The sequence below is a fragment of the Rhinoderma darwinii genome, chromosome 4, assembly GCF_050947455.1.
Source record: "Rhinoderma darwinii isolate aRhiDar2 chromosome 4, aRhiDar2.hap1, whole genome shotgun sequence".
Lineage (NCBI taxonomy): Eukaryota > Metazoa > Chordata > Amphibia > Anura > Rhinodermatidae > Rhinoderma > Rhinoderma darwinii.
Window position 1 is genome coordinate 126581361 of NC_134690.1, and position 19059 is coordinate 126600419.

Sequence of the window (19059 nt, forward strand, 5' to 3'; positions counted from 1 at the left end):
GCAATGCCACATTGTTAGTGACTGGGCCAGATTTATCAATGCAATTACAAGAGTTTTCTGGCACAATAGTATACTAACAGTATTAGTATGACTCATTGTACTACTAATGTGTGCCTATGGTGAATGAATAGCTTTATGCTTGATTGTATTATCTTGTTAGGAATGTGAGACTGAAAGGGCCAAACCATTTAATTAGAAGGGTGTTTCCTCATACTTTTAGTCCTATAGTGTAAAAAAAAAATTTGTTTTTTTTTCTAATGCAACTTCTTAATGCTATGAATGCGCCTAATCTTTCAGTGCTAAATAATAGTGTCATGTAAATTAGCCGTAAAGTGAATGTCTGCCGATGAACATAATTTTTTTTAAAAATAGGTTCATAATTGTCTGTTAATTAATTTCATAATATATATTTATAGTATCGTATACAGTATATCGTTAGAGCTCAATTTGTTCTGATTGTCCAAATACCCTGGATAGCCATTGAGTTAAATGATACAATTCTGGCCACCACTTTGAGAGCTTACTGCATACTACTTGAAGGCTAACTAAACTTTCAAAAATCTTTTGACATGTCATAGTAACATGTGAGAATATTTGATCAATGGGGGTCCAAGCACTGAGAACACCACCGATTGCTAAAACAAAGCTGCAGAATCGCTCGGGTGAGGGAGGTGCCTCTTCGTTTAGCGATCACTATGACATGTCAAATGATTTTTGAAAGTTTAGTTACCCTTTAAGCATTGAACTAATTAATAACACAATATACAGTAAACTCCTGATGGTTGCAGGTACACAGAAATGTATCTTTAAATGTTATTTCTATGCAAGGGATTTGTAGATCTGTATATTAAAAAAAAATAAAAAAAAAGAGCTCCGACTGCTACGTTAACAATTAAGACATTAGTTAGGACAGAATTTTGGAGAATTAAAAGTGACAGTGTTAAAAATTGTGAATTGCCTTTAAGACTCAATATACAACACCAGACTTGCCTCTCTACAGATAGCCTTTCACCTTTACAACAGATATACTGGTGTGAGCTCCGCTACTGTCAAAAATATCTTATTTAGGACTCATTCTGACGAGCGTGATTCTTGTCCCTGTGCTGTGCGTTGAAACAACACACAGCACACGGACCCATTGATTTCAATTGGCTATTCACACAAGCATGAGTTTTCACGCAGCTGGTATCCGTTGCGTGAAACTTACTGCATGTCCTATATTGGTGGGTTTTCACGCACCTAGTTGCCCAATGAAGACAATGGGCGTGTGAAAACCACGGTCAGCACACGGACGCACATCGACGTGCTGTCCGTGTTTCACGCATCAATTTTGTTGAAAGAAAGTGCTTACAAGTGAAAAACATATACCACACGCAAAGTACACTGATGCAAAAACGCAATGCACACGGACGGATTTATGCGTGTTTTTTACGTGCGTAAATCTGTCACGCTCGCGTGAATGACGCCTTAGGCTCTATTCACACCCGTGCTGGTCTCCGTTCTGTTGGGTTTCCATTGTGTTTTGACGACAAGAATATCAAATTCTGCTGTGCTATTCCTGCTATAGAAACAATGGCAACCCGAAGAAAACTTGACATGTCTCATTATAAGTCAGTAGGATCCATCGTGGTTTGTTAGGAACCATTCCAAATGGATCCATCAAAGATGTCATGGTTGTGTTAAAGGGGTTTTCCAGAATCTGACATATAATGGTCAATCACCTACAGCTGACAATACAAGGGACTTTTCCTCCACGCATGCTCAGTCCATTGCCTCCACGCATGCTCAGTCCATTGCCTCCACACATGCTCAGTCCATTGCCTCCACTGCACCTGCATGAGTATTCTTTCTTCACACAAGCCCTGCTGACTACACTGCGCCTGCGCCATTCCCAGCAACCAACGGAGAACCAATGTGCGGTCTCTCTGAGAACAGAGGAGGTGTGCTAAGTGGCTTTGGAGCTGGCTGAAATACCAGCTCTATGCATTGTGGTAAATGTAGTCTAAGCGGGATCGGAAACTAACGTGGAACTCTGGGATGTAAACAAACAGAAAACTTTTCAAGGAGAGGAATCGTGAGGAAAACATCAGAAACAAGAAGAAGGTATTGGGGGGGGGGGGGGGTTATTATAAGATATTTAGTGCGCCCAGACCTTTTTAAAAGTAAGAAATTAGGGTAGGAGAACCACCCCTTTAAGAACAGAAGTCATGACGCTAATAAGAACAGAGCCTTACAAAGCGTAACATAAAATAAAATACAATAAACCAGTGGATTGTTATTGGTCCTCCAGAATATTTTTCCTGAAGCATAAAATCATTTAATGGTAGAAACACATTAACCCTTGATTAAACATGTTTGTAACAAGTGATCTTGGAAGGTTAGATGTAATGAGTTCAATAAATTGCATCAATACACTCCCATGGTATATTTAATAGCAATTTCTAGTCTTAATGGTGAGAGTTCCTGCAGTGGTTATTAAATATTTAACAGTTGTTCTCATTATATGATGGCATAGACCTTTAGAGACCTGGCTGAGGAAAGCTATATCTCTCCTCTAATGATAATATATAGTAATACTAAACTGTGTCTGTATAATTTTATGCCTGGCGGTCTAATAATGCTGCCTCCTGTAGAACACTGTCCTATTAACGTTCTTGTATCTTTGCCAATATAGTATTCAGTGTCCCTTTTTTATTTGTTTATTACACACTGTTAATTCCGTGACAGCAATTTACCTTATCTCATTTACCGTTTATGAATATTATCGATGTTGAGATTTGCTTTTAATCATTTTTATGAGAACAGCATGATAATTCATTATAAAACTGCTGCAGAGTCCAGAAATCTGCTAATAAGTATTTTGGGACTGATCGTTTTTCACTGTACATGTAGGAACCATAGAACACATAGCTCTTTAGTCTAAATGGATGATTTGCAGCTTGAAGATTGACACCGATAGACTTATTAGTGAATGACAAGTAATTATTCCCTGTGTTTTCCTGATGTTTATATGTATACATATATATGTATATATATATATATATATATATATATATATATATATATATATATATATATATATATATATATATATATATATATAGTAGCAGTGCAGCTACTGGACAGTGCAGAAACTGTCAGTTTTTAAGCAACCAGGGAGCATGTGCAGCAGAGAGGGTTTTCTCTGCTGTTGCTTGGGTGTAAAGCCTGGAATAGGGCCTGGTTTGCTGGAGTGTGAAGGAGAAGGGTGGTCTTCCACTCCATACAGACAGTCCATGTCTTGGGCTGTCTGATGAGCCTAGTTAGGCTTCACCTGAGGCGGCTCTTTAATTGAGGTGTGTGCAGTTCACACAGGGCTCTCAGTCTGGGGAAGACAGGCATGCTAGCCTGTGAGAGTCACCAACATCTAAGATAAAACTGCCTATGTTCTGAGGTACTGGGCACAAGGCTCAGGGTCTCTTAGTGAGGGACAATTAATGTTTAGTTAGAGTAACACTGCTTGCTGTGGTGTAGACAATAAAGCTAGCTGCGGCTGGTATAAACTTTTATTCCATGAGTTGGAGTGAACTTTATAAGTGTGCCAACCATCTCACCCTGGAGATGGCGATCCTGTGAGCTAAGTGGTCCCCAGATGTCACAAAATATATATATATATATATATATATATATATATAAAAAAATAGAAATCTTGCAGCACTCCAAAAGTGTGAAAAATAAGTGGTTTATTCAGCCAACAGCTGTTTGTTGGCTGAATAAACCACTTATTTTTCACACTTTTGGAGTGCTGCAAGATTTCTATTTTTATATACTGCCTTGTCCTTGGATCTGGACGACTTGCTTGGCACCTACACATTTGTTTTTAGTGAGTGCTGCTGCTTTCTATTGCTATATATATATATATATATATATATATATATACCAAAACAGTTCAAGGCAATTAGGATGAAATCTTGCAGGGTAAAGAATATCTGCCATCTAGCTCTGTCTAGGAAATGGCTTATAAATGCTAAATTGCCAGCAAAAGAGAGTATATATGTGTGTATATATATATATATATATATATATATATATATATATATATATACTCTCTTTTGCCGGCAATTTAGCATTTATAAGCCATTTCCTACACTGAGCTAGATGCCAGATATTCTTTACCCTGCAAGATTTCATCCTAATTGCCTTGAACAGTTTTGGTTTTGCCTCTAGACAGCACAACATATAAATCATGGTGTGGCAGGTGAATTGAACCAAAAAGCCTTCCACTGAAAGACTGTCAGTAGTAGCATTGCCTTTACCCTATAACATCATTTTTCAAATTATTTGATGATTCATTTTTATATTTCTTTATTGAGCTCAGAGCTGTTTTTCTGATACATGGCTCCAAAATCACCTGCTTGACTGTTTTTTTTGAGCGTTTTGGCTGCCTACTGTCGCTGCTACAGGAAAATTAGGAGTGCCTGCATAATGTTTTTTTATTATTGAGTTTATTGTAAAAGTTGTATGCAGCAAACTCTTAAGCTCCCTCTAGTGGTGGCTTCAGAGAACCAATATTTTATCATTAAATGCACAATTTTTGTGAGACAGTGGCACTTTGGTTATAAGATACTTTAGAGCCCCAACTAGAGTTCTGGGATGCTGTAAGCGGCTTGCTCAGTTCCCCTAGAGGAGAGTCCTACAGTCAGCAAATCTGCTTTAATCAGTTTTTACATTGTGGGGCTCTATACTTTGTAGATTGTAAGTACTCGCAGGCAAGGTCCTCTCTCCTTCTGTACCAGTGTGTCATTCATTAAACTCATGATTATTATACTTGTCTTTATTGTTATGTACTGCTGAACTTCTGGCCCAAAATGACTGGGTTACTTCCATAGTATTTAAAAAATCATATCTCTATTACATATTTCTCTATTATACAGGATCAAGCAAATAGTAGGAGAAGCACAGTGTAAAAAAACAAAAACGGCTGGTGCTAGCTTCAAATATCAAGGAGTGACGTACTCCTCATGAATATACAAAAAATAGAGCCCAGAAGCAGCACTCGATAGCAAAAAATATGAATTTATTCACCCAACACAGCAACGTTTCACTTCCTCCATGGAAGCATTTTCAAGCCTTCTCTATTATATATGTTTAAAATTTTTAAAGCCAGTGTTGGATCTTTAAAAATAAATAATCTTCATAATGGTGATGCACCAAAGACCATGTAGAAGTCAGAAAATAAGTATGTGCACCTCCTCAGGAGAAAAACATCAATTTTACACGTATTGCTTGTTGGATAGTATTCAAGATAGTTGTTCATCTCTCTCAGTTGGTAAATATGAACGTTTTGAAATGTTAGAAATCCAAAACAACTTGGTGCAATTTATCAAGCGATTTGTGCCATTTTTGTGAATTTGTTGTTTGCGCTAAAATATGCGACAATTCAAGACTGGCGCATGAAACGTAGGTCCTAATAAATCTCTCCCTTCTGTCCACATGAACCCTCTCATTGCAGTTTGGAGCACAACTAATCTGTTTCTGTGTGTACACCAATATAGCTAGCTTCATAAATTCAGCTACAATTGAGCACTAGTCAATATTTCATGTTCAATGGTGCAAAACTGAAATTACTATAGATTTTCTGACTGCTGCACATTTAAATTATTCAAACACTTAATGTCTGTTATTGTAGTTTCTTATTACAGTCTTAATAAATGATGGGGGAGATTTATTAAGACTGGCGTTTCATACGCAGTTCTTAATATTCAGTTCTTAATATACAGTTCACTGGAGTAAGATGCGACACAATTATTAAGAGGTGAACTCCTCTTAATAAATGTGTTGCATCTTTCGGATGGCAATTGCGGACTTGGTGCCAGCCCTTTCTCTCTCTTCCCCTAGATCGAACATAAAATAAAAAAAATGACTCACTTCGCTGCACCGCTTCTCCCCCGCCTGGATCTCCTCAAGCTCCCACATCAGGCCACTATGCATACATGCATATAATGCCCAGATGCTGCCTGGCGTCAGGACCTTGTATGCGCGCGGCCTGATGTGAGAGCCTGAGGAGATCCAGGAAGAAAAAGCAAAGGAATGAGGTGAGTTATTGTTTTTTTATAATTTATTTTCATTGATTTTAATGTCCCTGTCATGGGGATAGCCGTACAGGGCCAGGCACGGGGCCAGCCTCTACCTTGTTATGCCCCTTGCCCCAGGGTGAAATCTATGTAATCTAGTTGCTTAGGTTTCCACTACAATAAATATAATAAATCTGTCAGGCCGCTGATGGCCCTGCCCCCTTTTTTTTATAAAAGGGTCGAGAGCGGAGTAAACAGCTCCAAAGTTGCAATTTTTCTAACAGATTGCGACTTTTGAGTAGTTTACAATCTACGTTTTCAATTGAGGGAATTTCGCATCCATTGCACGATGTACACCAATGGCACCTGGTGGACCCCATTAACTTATAACTGGCTCCAACGAGTTCCATCGGGGTGTCTGCCATTTTGACGGAAAGAATAAGGCTGCCTGCTGCGGTATTCTTCCCATCTAGTATGACGAAATCTGCGACACGCATGTAATCAGAGCCTCAACTCCAAATTTTATTTAGAATAAAAAATTTTTGTAGCAAACTGTCAGACAAGGAGAAGAGTTCTGTGGTGTAGCTGATGTTCTTAGCTCACAGAGGATTGCTGTGAGAAGTAAAAAGTCTGTACGGCTGTCCAGACTCTGAGAAAAGCGTCACTGACCCCACAAACCCATAAGACGTCACAAACCAAAACACTGTGTACTGTATGTAGTTTTTTTTAAATATTTTACTTTACTTACTTTAAAGTAACATCTGGCCGCAGCGTTTTTGACCTAAAAGAATGCAATGAAAATGCAACAAAAACATCACAAAAAATACAGCAAAACACTGTGTGTAAAACCAGCCTAAACCAGGTTATTACATGGCTGACTTCCATCACATATATAAAAACCAGAAGGGTAATCTTTATTCTGCTTATAGACATGGGTGGAGACATGTATATTGTAGTCTTATGCAGGGGCATAGCTTTAGAGGGTGCAGAGGTAGCAGTTACACCCATGCCCTTGTACCTAAGGGCAGGGCCGGCCTTGGGATAGATGGCGCCCCGTGCAAAATTATCTTTCGGCGCCCCACCTCATCATAAAAAAAATGCCCCATAAAAAAAGTATAATGCCCCCCCACAGTATAATGCCCTATATAGTGCCATCACACAGTATAATGCCCCTTTAGTGCCCCCATACAGTATAATAATAATATAATACAATCCCTTCAAGGAGACAGTATTTTGTCCTCTAATTGTGCCCACACAGTATTATGCCCCCTAAGTGCCATATCCGATTAGTGGCCTCCACACAGTATAATGCCCCCCTCCCCTGGCTGCCACACACAGCCCCCTTGTAGATAGTGCCAACCTGTAGATTGTGCCATACAGCCTCACTGTAGACATTGCCATAATCCCCACCTCCTCCTTGTAGACAGTGCCATAATCCCCCACCTCCTCCTTGTAGACACTGCCATACATCTTCCACCTCCCCCTTGTAGATCATGCCATACAACCCCCACCTCCCCCATGTAGACAGTGCCATACACTCCCCCACCTCCCCCTTGTAGACAGTGCCCCCAAACAAAAAAAATTGCCACGACGAATTGAGCTGCTCCACAAGCTGGATCCTTGCGTAGGCTGGCGTTATCTTGTAGCCTAGTACAGAGTTTCCCAACCTTTTCGGATTCGAGGCGCCCCTGGAAAAACAAAATTGTTTAGAGAAAGACAGAAAACGGCTAAAAACAAGCACAACACTCTTAAGGTATGTTCACACAGCGTTTTTTGTAAGGCAGAAAAAATCTACCTCAAAATTCCTTCAGTAAAATGACCATCAGCCTGCCACTCACAGTAAAATGACCATCAGCCTCCCACTCACAGTAAAATGACCATCAGCCCACCAAACTCACTAAAATGACCATCAGCCCGCCACTCACAGATTCCCCCTGTAGGTAGTGCCACACAGCTCCTTGTAGGTAGTGCCACACAGCTCCTTGTAGGTAGTGCCACACAGGCCCCCTGTAGGTAGTGCCACACAGCCCCCTTGTAGGTAGTGCCACACAGCCCCCTGTAGGTAGTGCCACACAGCCCCCCTGTAGGTAGTGCCACACAGCCCCCTTGTAGGTAGTTCCACACAGCCCAGTTGTAGGTTTTGCCCCACCCCTTCTAGGTTTTGCCACAGCCCCCTGTAGGTAGTGTCACTCAGCCCCCTTGTAGGTAGTGCCAGACACCTCCTTGTAGGTAGTGCCACTCAGCCCCCTTGTAGATAGCACCCCCTTCCTGTAGATAGCGCCACTGTAGCTACCTGAACGAGCGTAATCCCTCTATGGCCGGGGATTCCGATCCTGGGTGGAGCGCTTAATGTCTCTGTCCATATATGGACAGTGACATCAGGAGCAACTCCTAAAGCGGAATCCCCATCCTCAGCATTGCCGATGCTGTGACTGGGGATTCCACTCCAGGAGAAGCCCCTGTCATCTCTGTCCATTTATGGACAGTGACATCAGGAGCTTCTCCTGGAGTGGGAACCCCGGTCACAGCATCAGGGATTCCACTCCAAGAGAAGCCCCTGACGACTCTGTCCATTTATGGACAGTGACGTCAAAGGCTTCTCCAGGAGTGGAATCCCTGGTCACAGCGTCGGCAACACTGTTGACGGGGATTCCGCTTCAGGGGTTGCCCCTGATGTCACTTTCCATATATAAACAGAGACACAAAGCGCTCCGTTCCCGGCCACACGGGAATTACGCTCCTTCAGGGAGCTACAGTGGTGCTAGTAGATAGCAGAGCAGGGAGACAACTTCCTGCTCTGCTATACCGTGTTTCCCCGAAAGTAAGACAGTGTCTTACTTTCTTTTTATCCCCAAAAGCCCCACTATGTCTTACTTTCGGGGTATGTCTTATATTGGAAAAAAATAGTCGAATTTTTTTTTTTTTTTTTTTTTCACAAACTTTATTTAACTGTTTTACATTTTTTTTTTTAGTCCCACCAGGGGACTTCACTATGCGATGTGCCGATCGCATATATAATGCTTTGGTATACTTAGTATACTGAAGCATTATTGCCTGTCAGTGTAAAACTGACAGGCAACCTATTAGGTCATGCCTCCGGCATCGCCTAACAGGCAGATGCTGAAGGCAGACCTGGGGGTCTTTGTTAGACCCCCGGCTGTCATGGAAACCCGACGGCGACCCGCGATTTGTTTGCGGGGGCGCCGATCGGGTGACAGAGGGAGCTCCCCCCTCTGTCAAACACATTAAATGCCGCTGTCACTATTGACAGCGGCATTTAATGGGTTAAACTGCCGGAATCGGCGCGCGCTTCGATTCCGGCAGTTGCAGCAGGAGCCAGGCTGTGTATAACAGCCGTGCTCCTGCCGCTGATCGCGTGGGTACAGTCTCAGTACCCGCGCCATCACATGACGGATATATCCGTCCTCCTGCGCGAACTAGCAGCTGCTGAGGACGGATATATCCGTCCTTCGGCGTTAAGGCGGCATTGACAAGTGCAGGGGACGGCGCGGTGACGTATGGAGAGGGGGGCGGCGCGGAAGTGGGCAGGAGGCGGCAATACCCCCGTGTTTCCCCGAAAGTAAGACATATGTCTTACTTTCGGGGTACGGCTTATATTAGCCGACCCCCCTGAAACCCCCGATACGTCTTACAATCGGGGGTGTCTTACTATCGGGGAAACACGGTAGTATTCAATAGTATCTAAGGATGCAAATACTATTGAATGTGGCGTCGCTACCGCTGTAGTACCTGCAGCGAGTGCTAGTGGCGCCGCCGGCCATGGGGTTGCCGCTAGCAGCCGCTATGGTTGCAACAGTGGTAGCGACGCCACTGAGAGAAGAAGTGCCCCAACGGAAAGATAGCTGCTGAGTCGCCGGGCCTGGGCACTTCTGAAACAAGCAGAGGAAGGCATCCAGCGCAGCGCCCCCTTCCACCTGCTGGAGTGATGCGCCCTGTGCAATGGCACAGGTTACACACCCCTAATGCCGGCCCTGCCTAAGGGGGTCATATAAGAAGTCACCAGTTTTATAAATCGTATATGGTAGGTGGGGGTCCTGTTACAGATTATGCATTGAAGCAAAGTTACACTTTGGGTTTTATTTTATACCCGTTATCAATTATATACAAAACCGCTGGTATATAGAATACATATGTCCTTTACAGAGCCATTTATACCAACTTGCATTCAGCAGTTTTGCATGTCTCTTCCAATGTGTTTTGCAGCGTTGTTAAGCTTCTTGATTTTTATTTCCTATTTACCGTACCTTTGTAGTCTAATAGACCGTTAAAGAGAAATACTACTACAGGACAAGGTCACTGCATGGGTTTTATGACAAAGGCAGTCATCAAGTTTGTTTGCAATATTGACATATCCAGGGTTCTACTTAATGAGAGGTAGAGGAAAAGTATTGATGCATGTTGTTCCTTTGATGACTAAATAGATAATTTTCTAAGTAGTTGGCACAAACTTTGTTGAGTGGGGTCCAAACGATATTCCCTTTGGTGCAGTCTCAAAATTATAGAGTATAATAGCTAGATAGTCTCGTCTAGATACTTTTTTTGATTTTTAAAAAACTTGGAGTGCTGAGAAGAAAACCAGCTCACCGCTCATTGAAGCATGACATCTCCAGTGCACATTACACGCTCCAGCCAGATATAGCCAAAGATAAGAAAACTGTGTTCAGCAACAGGAAAAGCTGCTTTAAAACTTCACTTTAATGTCATGCATTAAAATCCCATACAGAGTCCATTGCTTAGACTCAAGTATGCTTACGCGTTTTGGATGCTGCGCTCATCCTTACCCATAGCACTGCATAGCTTTTCCTGATGTTGGACAAGTTTTTCTTATCTTTGATTGGAAAAAATTGGGCTGCAGAACTTTTCATAACAACAAGACACCATAAAACAAATTATACGTTAAAGCCCCAAAAAATTTAATTTTCCTTAAAAAAAGAAAAATGCTTTCATTAAATAGATTGCAACTGTTTGCAGCTGTATGCCTTTTTTGTAACAGATCCATTTGACAGATACAATATGTCAAATGGGTGCCAGAAATGCACACATCAAGTTTTTGTAAGACTAAGCCGGGATTGGGGGGGTAGAATAGAAAGATTTGCACCTCTTTAGTGTTTTAGACCTACTCCTAAAATTTACATTACATTAAAAATACTGATGCAAAATACTGCCATGTGAAAATGGCCTTAAAGGGAACCTGTCACCAGCATTTCACCTATTAAACCAACAATACCTGGTGGTAGTGGTGGGTGAAAAATCATTTCTATATAACCTATAATTGTCTTCTTAGTCGGCTCTGTAGCTTTTGTATTCAGTTTTTTAGTGTTCCCACCCCGTATGCTAATGAGCATAAAAGAGTCAAATCTTTGTTTGAAAAGAGTCATATCTTCATTCTCAAGTCTTTCCGAGTTTACCCCTCCTCCTTAATTTTGATTGACAGCTCCTCGTCTATCCCCAGCACACAAAAGCCCGCGCTTGTGCATTGATGTTATCTTCTGGTGTGTGCGCATAAAGGAACACCGGATTATGACGATAAAAGATGCAAAATGTTTGCAGACCATTATTTAAAGTCGGAGGAGGAGTTTAGGAGAGGGGATAACGGCAATGAACTTTTCATAGCAGCGGCCAGCGAGGGATAAGTTCAATAGGTGAAATTCTGGTGACAGGTTCCCTTTAAAGGATATGGACACCTTTGGAAGGATTTTTTTTTAATGAAATCAATGTGTTACAGATGTAGGCATCTTTATCTTGACTCTTACATTAAATACACAGTGTCATGAAAACTTTAACTTGACTTTTTCAATGACATTTCAATGGCTTTTGTTATGTGATATCACGCTGCAGTAGGTTATCAGTCAAGATAAACTTGGCTACCTCTGTATGTGTTTTTAAGCAACTTTCAAATAGATTTTTATAAAAAAAAAAATTTCACTTTTTACGATACAGCTTCTATGTATCCTGTATATAAAGAAGTCATATCATTTTTTCTTAGCCGAATTCGTCAGTTCAGCTAAACTGACAGCTTGGCTGAGAGCGGGTCCTGCGTGTCTCTGTTCATAACTTAGATGTGATCGATATTATGTAGATCCTGTGTGTCAGAGAAACGCAGGACCTGCTCCGAGAGGGGAAATAGGGGGGAATATATTATTGCAGGCTTTAATAGCCACTTAGACCACTCAAGGAGCTAGTAAAAAGTTTCATAACTAGCAATAGAAAACAACCCAAAAAGTGACAGTAGTAAATTTGCAAGCGTATTGGCTTCCTGGTCCTGACATAGATCACCCTATAATACAGACACTAAAATGTCTGTTTAAAATTGGCCTAAGATTCAGCACTATTTATAAAATAATTCCATTTTTTAAACTAGATGTTTTCCAACCAGCTTTTGCCTGGGGGTTTTAGAACACAGTGGAAGATTAAGAACCCACCTGAATTCTTATATGGGCTTTGGTGTTCACTGATGAATGATTACTATCAGAATTCAAAGGGAAAAAGCAAATGCTAAGAATGAAGAATAATTGCGGACCATATCCTTCCCCTTTAAGCAAAAATTGCACAGAATAAAGCAAAAGCAATATTTTTTTCATATGTTACTTCATTAAAACCAACAAAATATTCATGCCTTAAGCATTCCGGAGTTCAAAAATGCACCATTTATCTTTCCCTGGCTGCCAGTCATATCCCATTGTCACTCAGATGTTCTGAAGGGACTCAGAATATCTTTATGTATGCAGACATTTTAATATAAAAAGAATAATTTGAATGGTGCAAGAAAAAAATCCACTTGTCAGACGCGTCTGGTTTTTAATCCTGCTCCAGCTCTTTATTGAAGCACAAATGGATTAGCCACAAAGACAAATGTAAGGAGAGTGGGGTTAAGGAGCAATTATAGGAATGTAAGATCTAAATGAGTATATCTGTCATAATGCTACAGATTACAGTCTAAGGATAGATATGTTTAACTCATTAATTCTATTGTGGCACTGAACGGGTTATTGAGTAAAGGCAAACCAGCAAATGAGCTATTGACATAGTCAGTTCTGGGGAATTATCAACATTGATATGTATCTCCATTTGTCTTTCTTTCCCTCTGTAAAATGTATTGGCAGGCAGTTTCACTTTCCATATATTTCTCAATACGTTGTTTTTTTCTGCACACTTAAAATGTATGCATTAATTTTCAGATCTAAAGTAAAGCTCAGTTCTCAGATTGAGATTTGCATGATATGATAATGAGCGTACACTAAACATCCATCTTTTTCTCTTCTTCCAGGAAGAAGTCGGAAGGCTTCAGCACTCGTTTGAACAAATCCATGATGGAGCCTGCATTGTAGAAAGGTGAGGTGAACTTAAACTTGACTTCACAAGAATAAGTCCGGGCTCAGAAAAAGAAATTAAAAACAGAGCTAAGGCAAACATCCAAAGGTCATCAATGTCTGACCGTTGGGTGTCCAACACTGTGAACGCCCGTGATCACAAGAAAAAGTGTCAGTGCTGAAAGCGTTATGCCACCTTGTCTCCTGTTGGACCCACTTGGCCTTTTTTTAGGGGGCACATGGTTAGCCATTGACTATAATAAAAAGAGCAATCAGGAGACAAAGTGATACATGCTTTCCTAACACCGATGTCGCTCCATTCTAGTGATTGGCAATAGTCACAGCGATCGAACCCTCATTGCACTCTTCCCTACCAATAATTAATCAGTCTGTGGTTTTTTATGTCTTTACTGACATTTGTAAGGCTGGATTCGCACACAGAATTTTGCTGCATTTTTTATGGGTAGACCTATTAGCCTGCCGGATGCAAAAGACTGTCCTTTCGGCATCCATTGGACCCGTATAGGTCAGTATACCTTTTCAAATCTATGGAACAGCACAGTCAAGAGGAATCCAATAAAAAACATATACCATATATATATATAAGTAAACTTTTTTTTTATATGGGAGCCTATGGACAACGTATGTCTATACAGTGCCATATTTCAGAGGTTTCTGTCTGAGGTAAGCGTCGGAAAATCCTCCTGACATATAGCTCCAATGTACACTGGAAATGCAGCGTGAATACACCCTCACTGACATTATCATAGTGTAGAAAAATAATGCAAGCATCATATTGGTTGTGATGGGCAGCACAACAACTTTTGGCCGTAGATTTACCCAATATAGAATTTGTAATTAGAGGAACACAACGGACAAAATTGATATAATGTGTTATCAATGCCATAACACGGTAAACCGCAAGTAAAAATGGCAAATGCAATTCTCCATTAGTAAATGGTTCCAGAAACAGTTTACCCAAGCTCAGGGGCGTAACTAGGAAAGGCTGGGCCCCATAGCAAACTCTTGACCGGGCCCCCCCCCCGGGTGCCACAAGCAGACCCCCTTATCAATAGTGCCCCCTGTAGAATGTGCCATACAGCCCCCCTGTAGACAGTGCTATATAGCCCCGCCTATAGACAGTGTAACACCCCATTTGTAGATAGCGCCCCCACCTCCCCCTTGTAGACAGTGCCATACAGCCCCCCTGTAGATATCGCCATAAAGCCCCCACTGTGTATAGCGCTGTACAGCTCCCACTGTATATAGTGCCACACAGCCCCACTCCCTTGTATACAGTGCTCACAGGGGCTGTGAAAGTAGAAAGTGCAGCACACAGCACACAGACCCCTGTAGATTGCACCACACTCAGCCCCCTGTAGATAGAGCCACAGTCCTCCCCCTTGTAAATAGTGCCACACAGCTCCCCCTTGTGTATAGTGCCACACAGCTCCCCCTTGTGTATAGTGCCACACAGCCCCCCCTTGTGTATAGTGCCACAAGGCAATGGCGCATCCGAGAAAGGTGTATCAGCCAGGGAGATGTCACTCAGACATGGAAAGGTGGGTTTGGAGGCAGGACTATGTGACTCTTCAGCATTGCGGCACTGCTCCATGACCCTCTAATGAGTAATTAGCATATAGTGTGTGTCGTTTTAAAAGTGGATTTTAAGGATTTTGCTGCATCTGAAAAAACCATACAAGGGAATGTTTGGAAATATTGTCAGGTCATGTATTACCGCATGGAGGCGGTTCGAGGGGTTAAAACTACCTGACAAATGCCTATTAAATTTACAATGAATTGAGAAAAATACCATCTGCCCTGCAATTTTGTTATTATAAATATATCCTATATAAACTAAATATCCAGAACCAAGATCTAACATATATACAGTACCACAACCAAGCACAGTACATAAATACAGCATCAGAACCAAGATCAATACATATATACAACACTAGAACAAATACAGCTCAATTTAGTGCAACCCCTGCCGTATAGGTTTGTACAGTGTAAAACTGCAGCTCCCAGCTTGTCCCGAACAATGGTGAGGAAATGCTGGGAGATGCTGTTTCACAAAAAAATATCATATCATAATCATCTCGCTGCAGATCACACAGTGACTACAATACCGATTAGAGGCAGAATTAACATTTACATTATGTGACTCACCGGTGACGTCTCAGATTCTAGTTCTTTTCTTCTCCCTCCGGTCCAGACCTCTATGATGGATTTCTACTGGCCATAACCCATTTCTGTAGTTTTCCGCTCAGATGTCTTCAGCTTCTCACTTTTAAAACATTTCTGCACCTATAAACAAAGTTAAAATTCTCAACACCTCTAAATATAATAAAGCACCGTACACTGCACCTCTAACTATAATAGTGCCATACACTGTGTCCCTGATTATAATAGTACCACACGCTATGTCATACACACACACTGTGCCCCCTGTAGATAGTGCCCCCATAGCCCCCTGTAGATAGTGACCCCATAGCCCCCTGTAGATAGTGACCCCATAGAGCCTCTGTAGATAGTGACCTACATAGAAGCCCCTGTAGATAGTGCCCACATATGGACTCCAGAGCTGCAAGGCAATAGTGCTAACCACTGAGCCACCGTGCTGCCCTACATATAGCTTCCCCTATAGATAGTGCTCCACGTATAGTCCACCTCTTTAGATAGTGTCTCACATATAGCTACCCCTGTATAGTGTCCCACATATAGCCCACCCCTGTAGACTGTGCACTACATATAGCCACCCTGTTGCTAGTGCCCCACAGGTAACCCACCCCTGTATATAGTGTTCCACATATAGGCCACCCCTGTAGACTGTGCACTACATATAGCCACCCTGTTGGTAGTGCCACACAGGTAACCCACCCCTGTATATAGTGTCCCACATATAGCCCTCCCCTATAGAAAGTACCCGAAAAAAATAGCTCCCCTATAGATAGTGATCCACATATAGCTACATACCCCTGTATAGTGTCTCACATATAGTGGCCCACATATAGACCCCCCTGTAGATAGTGGCCCACATATAGACCCCCCTGTAGATAGTGGCCCACATATAGAGCCCCCTGTATATAGTGGCCCAAATCCCCACGTATAGACCCCCCTGTAGATTGTGCCCCACATCCCCACATACAGACCTCCCCTGTAGCTAATGCCCCACATATAGACCCCCCTGTATATAGTGGCCCACATATAGACCCCCCCTGCGTATAACGGCCCACATAAAGACGACCCCCCCACTATAGATAATGGCACTCACATTTTTATGAGAAAAAAATAAATAAACTTGACATACTCACATGCTCCCGTTTCCACGCTGTTCACTGGTGATGCATATAGCGATAGCGTCGTCCAATGCCACTGATTGGCGGGGCAGAATGACTTGCCCCGTCAATCACCACCTTACAAGCATGGAAGCGGCGCGATGATGTCATCGCTCCGCTAGCCAATCAGTGTCATTGTAAGCCACTGGATGGTCGGGCACGGAGCATGCCCAGCCATTCAGTGCTAAATCATGTATTTGGCTACCGCTAGCATCGGGGCCCCCTCTGGTTCTAGCGACACCTACAGACATGAGAGGGCCTGTGTCACCCAGCCCATACTTGGAGGCTCGGCGGTGCGGGCCCCATAGTAGCGGCACTACCGCTGTAGCAGCCATAACGGCTGCTAGCAGCGCCACCGGGCATTTGGGGGGGCACGTTGGCTGGCGGCACGGGCCCCCTCAAGCCCCGGGCCCCGTAGCAGCCGCTACGGCTGCTAGCGTGTTAGTTACGCCACTGCCCAAGCTATAATCACATGTATTAATGTTTCATTGTTTTTTTTTACCAATGTGTTCTGCAGTAGTTAACATTTTGTTTTTTGAAAATGTGATTTATTTTTATTTGTGACTACATGATTTTATTATGACTATTTTATGTTTCTTCAGTCACCAGGTGGACATGGATCTAGATAATAAAACCGAAAAATATCTTGGCTGTCAGCAGCCACTTGAATCCAAAGTAAAAATGTAAGTGATATCTGTTACTTCTTGTCTATTTTCAAATAGTACTGCTGCGAGTTGCCACATGGCACAATATGGCCTGAAAATCAATCAGTGATGGCAAAGATTACAAAGAAAACAGTTTCTCTAGAAAGAGCTTCTGAACATTAGAAAGCAACAAAATAGAGGGACACTGGGATTGTAAAGCCCAACATGATGATCCATCACTCCTCTTACGGCACTGTAGACTGGAGAGAACAGGCAGACTTACTGTATGTGAAACACGTCATATTTCTCTACCTGCCGCCCATTCACTAGACTGTGCCGATGATAATAATAATAATAATGATACCTGAGTTAATGGAAGCAGTATAGCTGTACCACTTCTCCATATGTCCTCTAAGTATGCAAGGATTGATGATAACCATCATCATGTCAATGGGTATATTTTTGGTAGTGGGAATTAACCACTTATAATTTGTAACATATATGTCAGGCTGAATAATATTGTTCTGGAGGGTCACTGTAACTTTGTCAGAACTGTAAATACCGTTGGTATCCTGCAGAAAACCCTGTTAGGGTATGTTCACACGAGGGCGTCCGTTACGGCTGAAATTACGGGGATGTTTCAGCCTGAAAACATCCCCGTAATTTCAGCCGTACCGGCATGTGCAGGCGCTTGAACGCCGCGTCAATTACGGCCGTAATTGGCGCTGCTATTCATTGGAGTGAATGAATAACGGCTCCAATTACGGCCAAAGAAGTGACAGGTCACTTCTTTGACGCGGGCGTCTATTTACGCGCCGTCATTTGACAGCGGCGCGTAAATATACGCCTCGTGTGAACAGACAAACGTCTGCCCATTGCTTTCAATGGGCAGATGTTTGTCAGCGCTATTGAGGCGCTATTTTCGGGCGTAATTCGGGGCAAAAACGCCCGATTTACGTCCGTAAATAGGCCATGTGAACATACCCTTAATCAAATTCATGACTTCCTTCCATCACACAGATATGTCTACTAACTTCAGAAGCCCATTTAGTACTCTTGGTAATGAGGGTGTTAAACTAGCTGCAGAAACATAGAATGAACATAGAATGAAAATTCCATTGGTGGTTGAGATCATGCTGGGACTTCCCGCAGGGAGAGACGCAGACAAAGCTTCTTCATTCACATTTTAGCCACAGACTAAAAGTAAAATAAAAATAAAAGTAGAAAAGTCACCATACACATTACATGAATGATTATTATTATTATTATTATTATTATTATTATTATTATTATTAATAATATTTTTTAAGGGGAAGAGTTTTGTATATATAACCCATTTAACTGACCAAACCTATAGTAGAGCATAACTTAAAATTGCATTTAAAAATTAAACTCAACAAAAAAACAGTAAACTTAGAATAAGATATTTATTGATTAGGATTATTGAACAGAGAACAATTATGATTGTTACTACTGCAATTTGGATGATATTTATAGCATTCATGTTTATAGTGCTTCGTGTTTCCAGTAGTTGTCAAATTTAGACTGTTAGTGGAGCACCATAAATAAATAATAAGTCCACAAATATTGTTATGTCAACGTTAAAATAGCACTTTCCCACTTCTCTTCCACAAAAATCACCTTTAGAGATTTATGGTGACAACAAGGAGTATTTGCAGCAAAGCATCTG

General features: G+C 41.8%; 1 protein-coding gene across 1 annotated transcript in view; it reads left to right on the plus strand.

Annotated features, from left to right (window-relative positions):
- Positions 1–19059, plus strand: part of SCHIP1 (schwannomin interacting protein 1) — a 508162-nt gene that overhangs the window by 130628 nt on the left and 358475 nt on the right. The window contains exons 2-3 of the mRNA XM_075861554.1: positions 13342–13406; positions 17328–17408. Coding sequence (XP_075717669.1) covers positions 13342–13406; positions 17328–17408 — 146 coding nt within the window. The remainder of the gene's footprint in view (positions 1–13341; positions 13407–17327; positions 17409–19059) is intronic.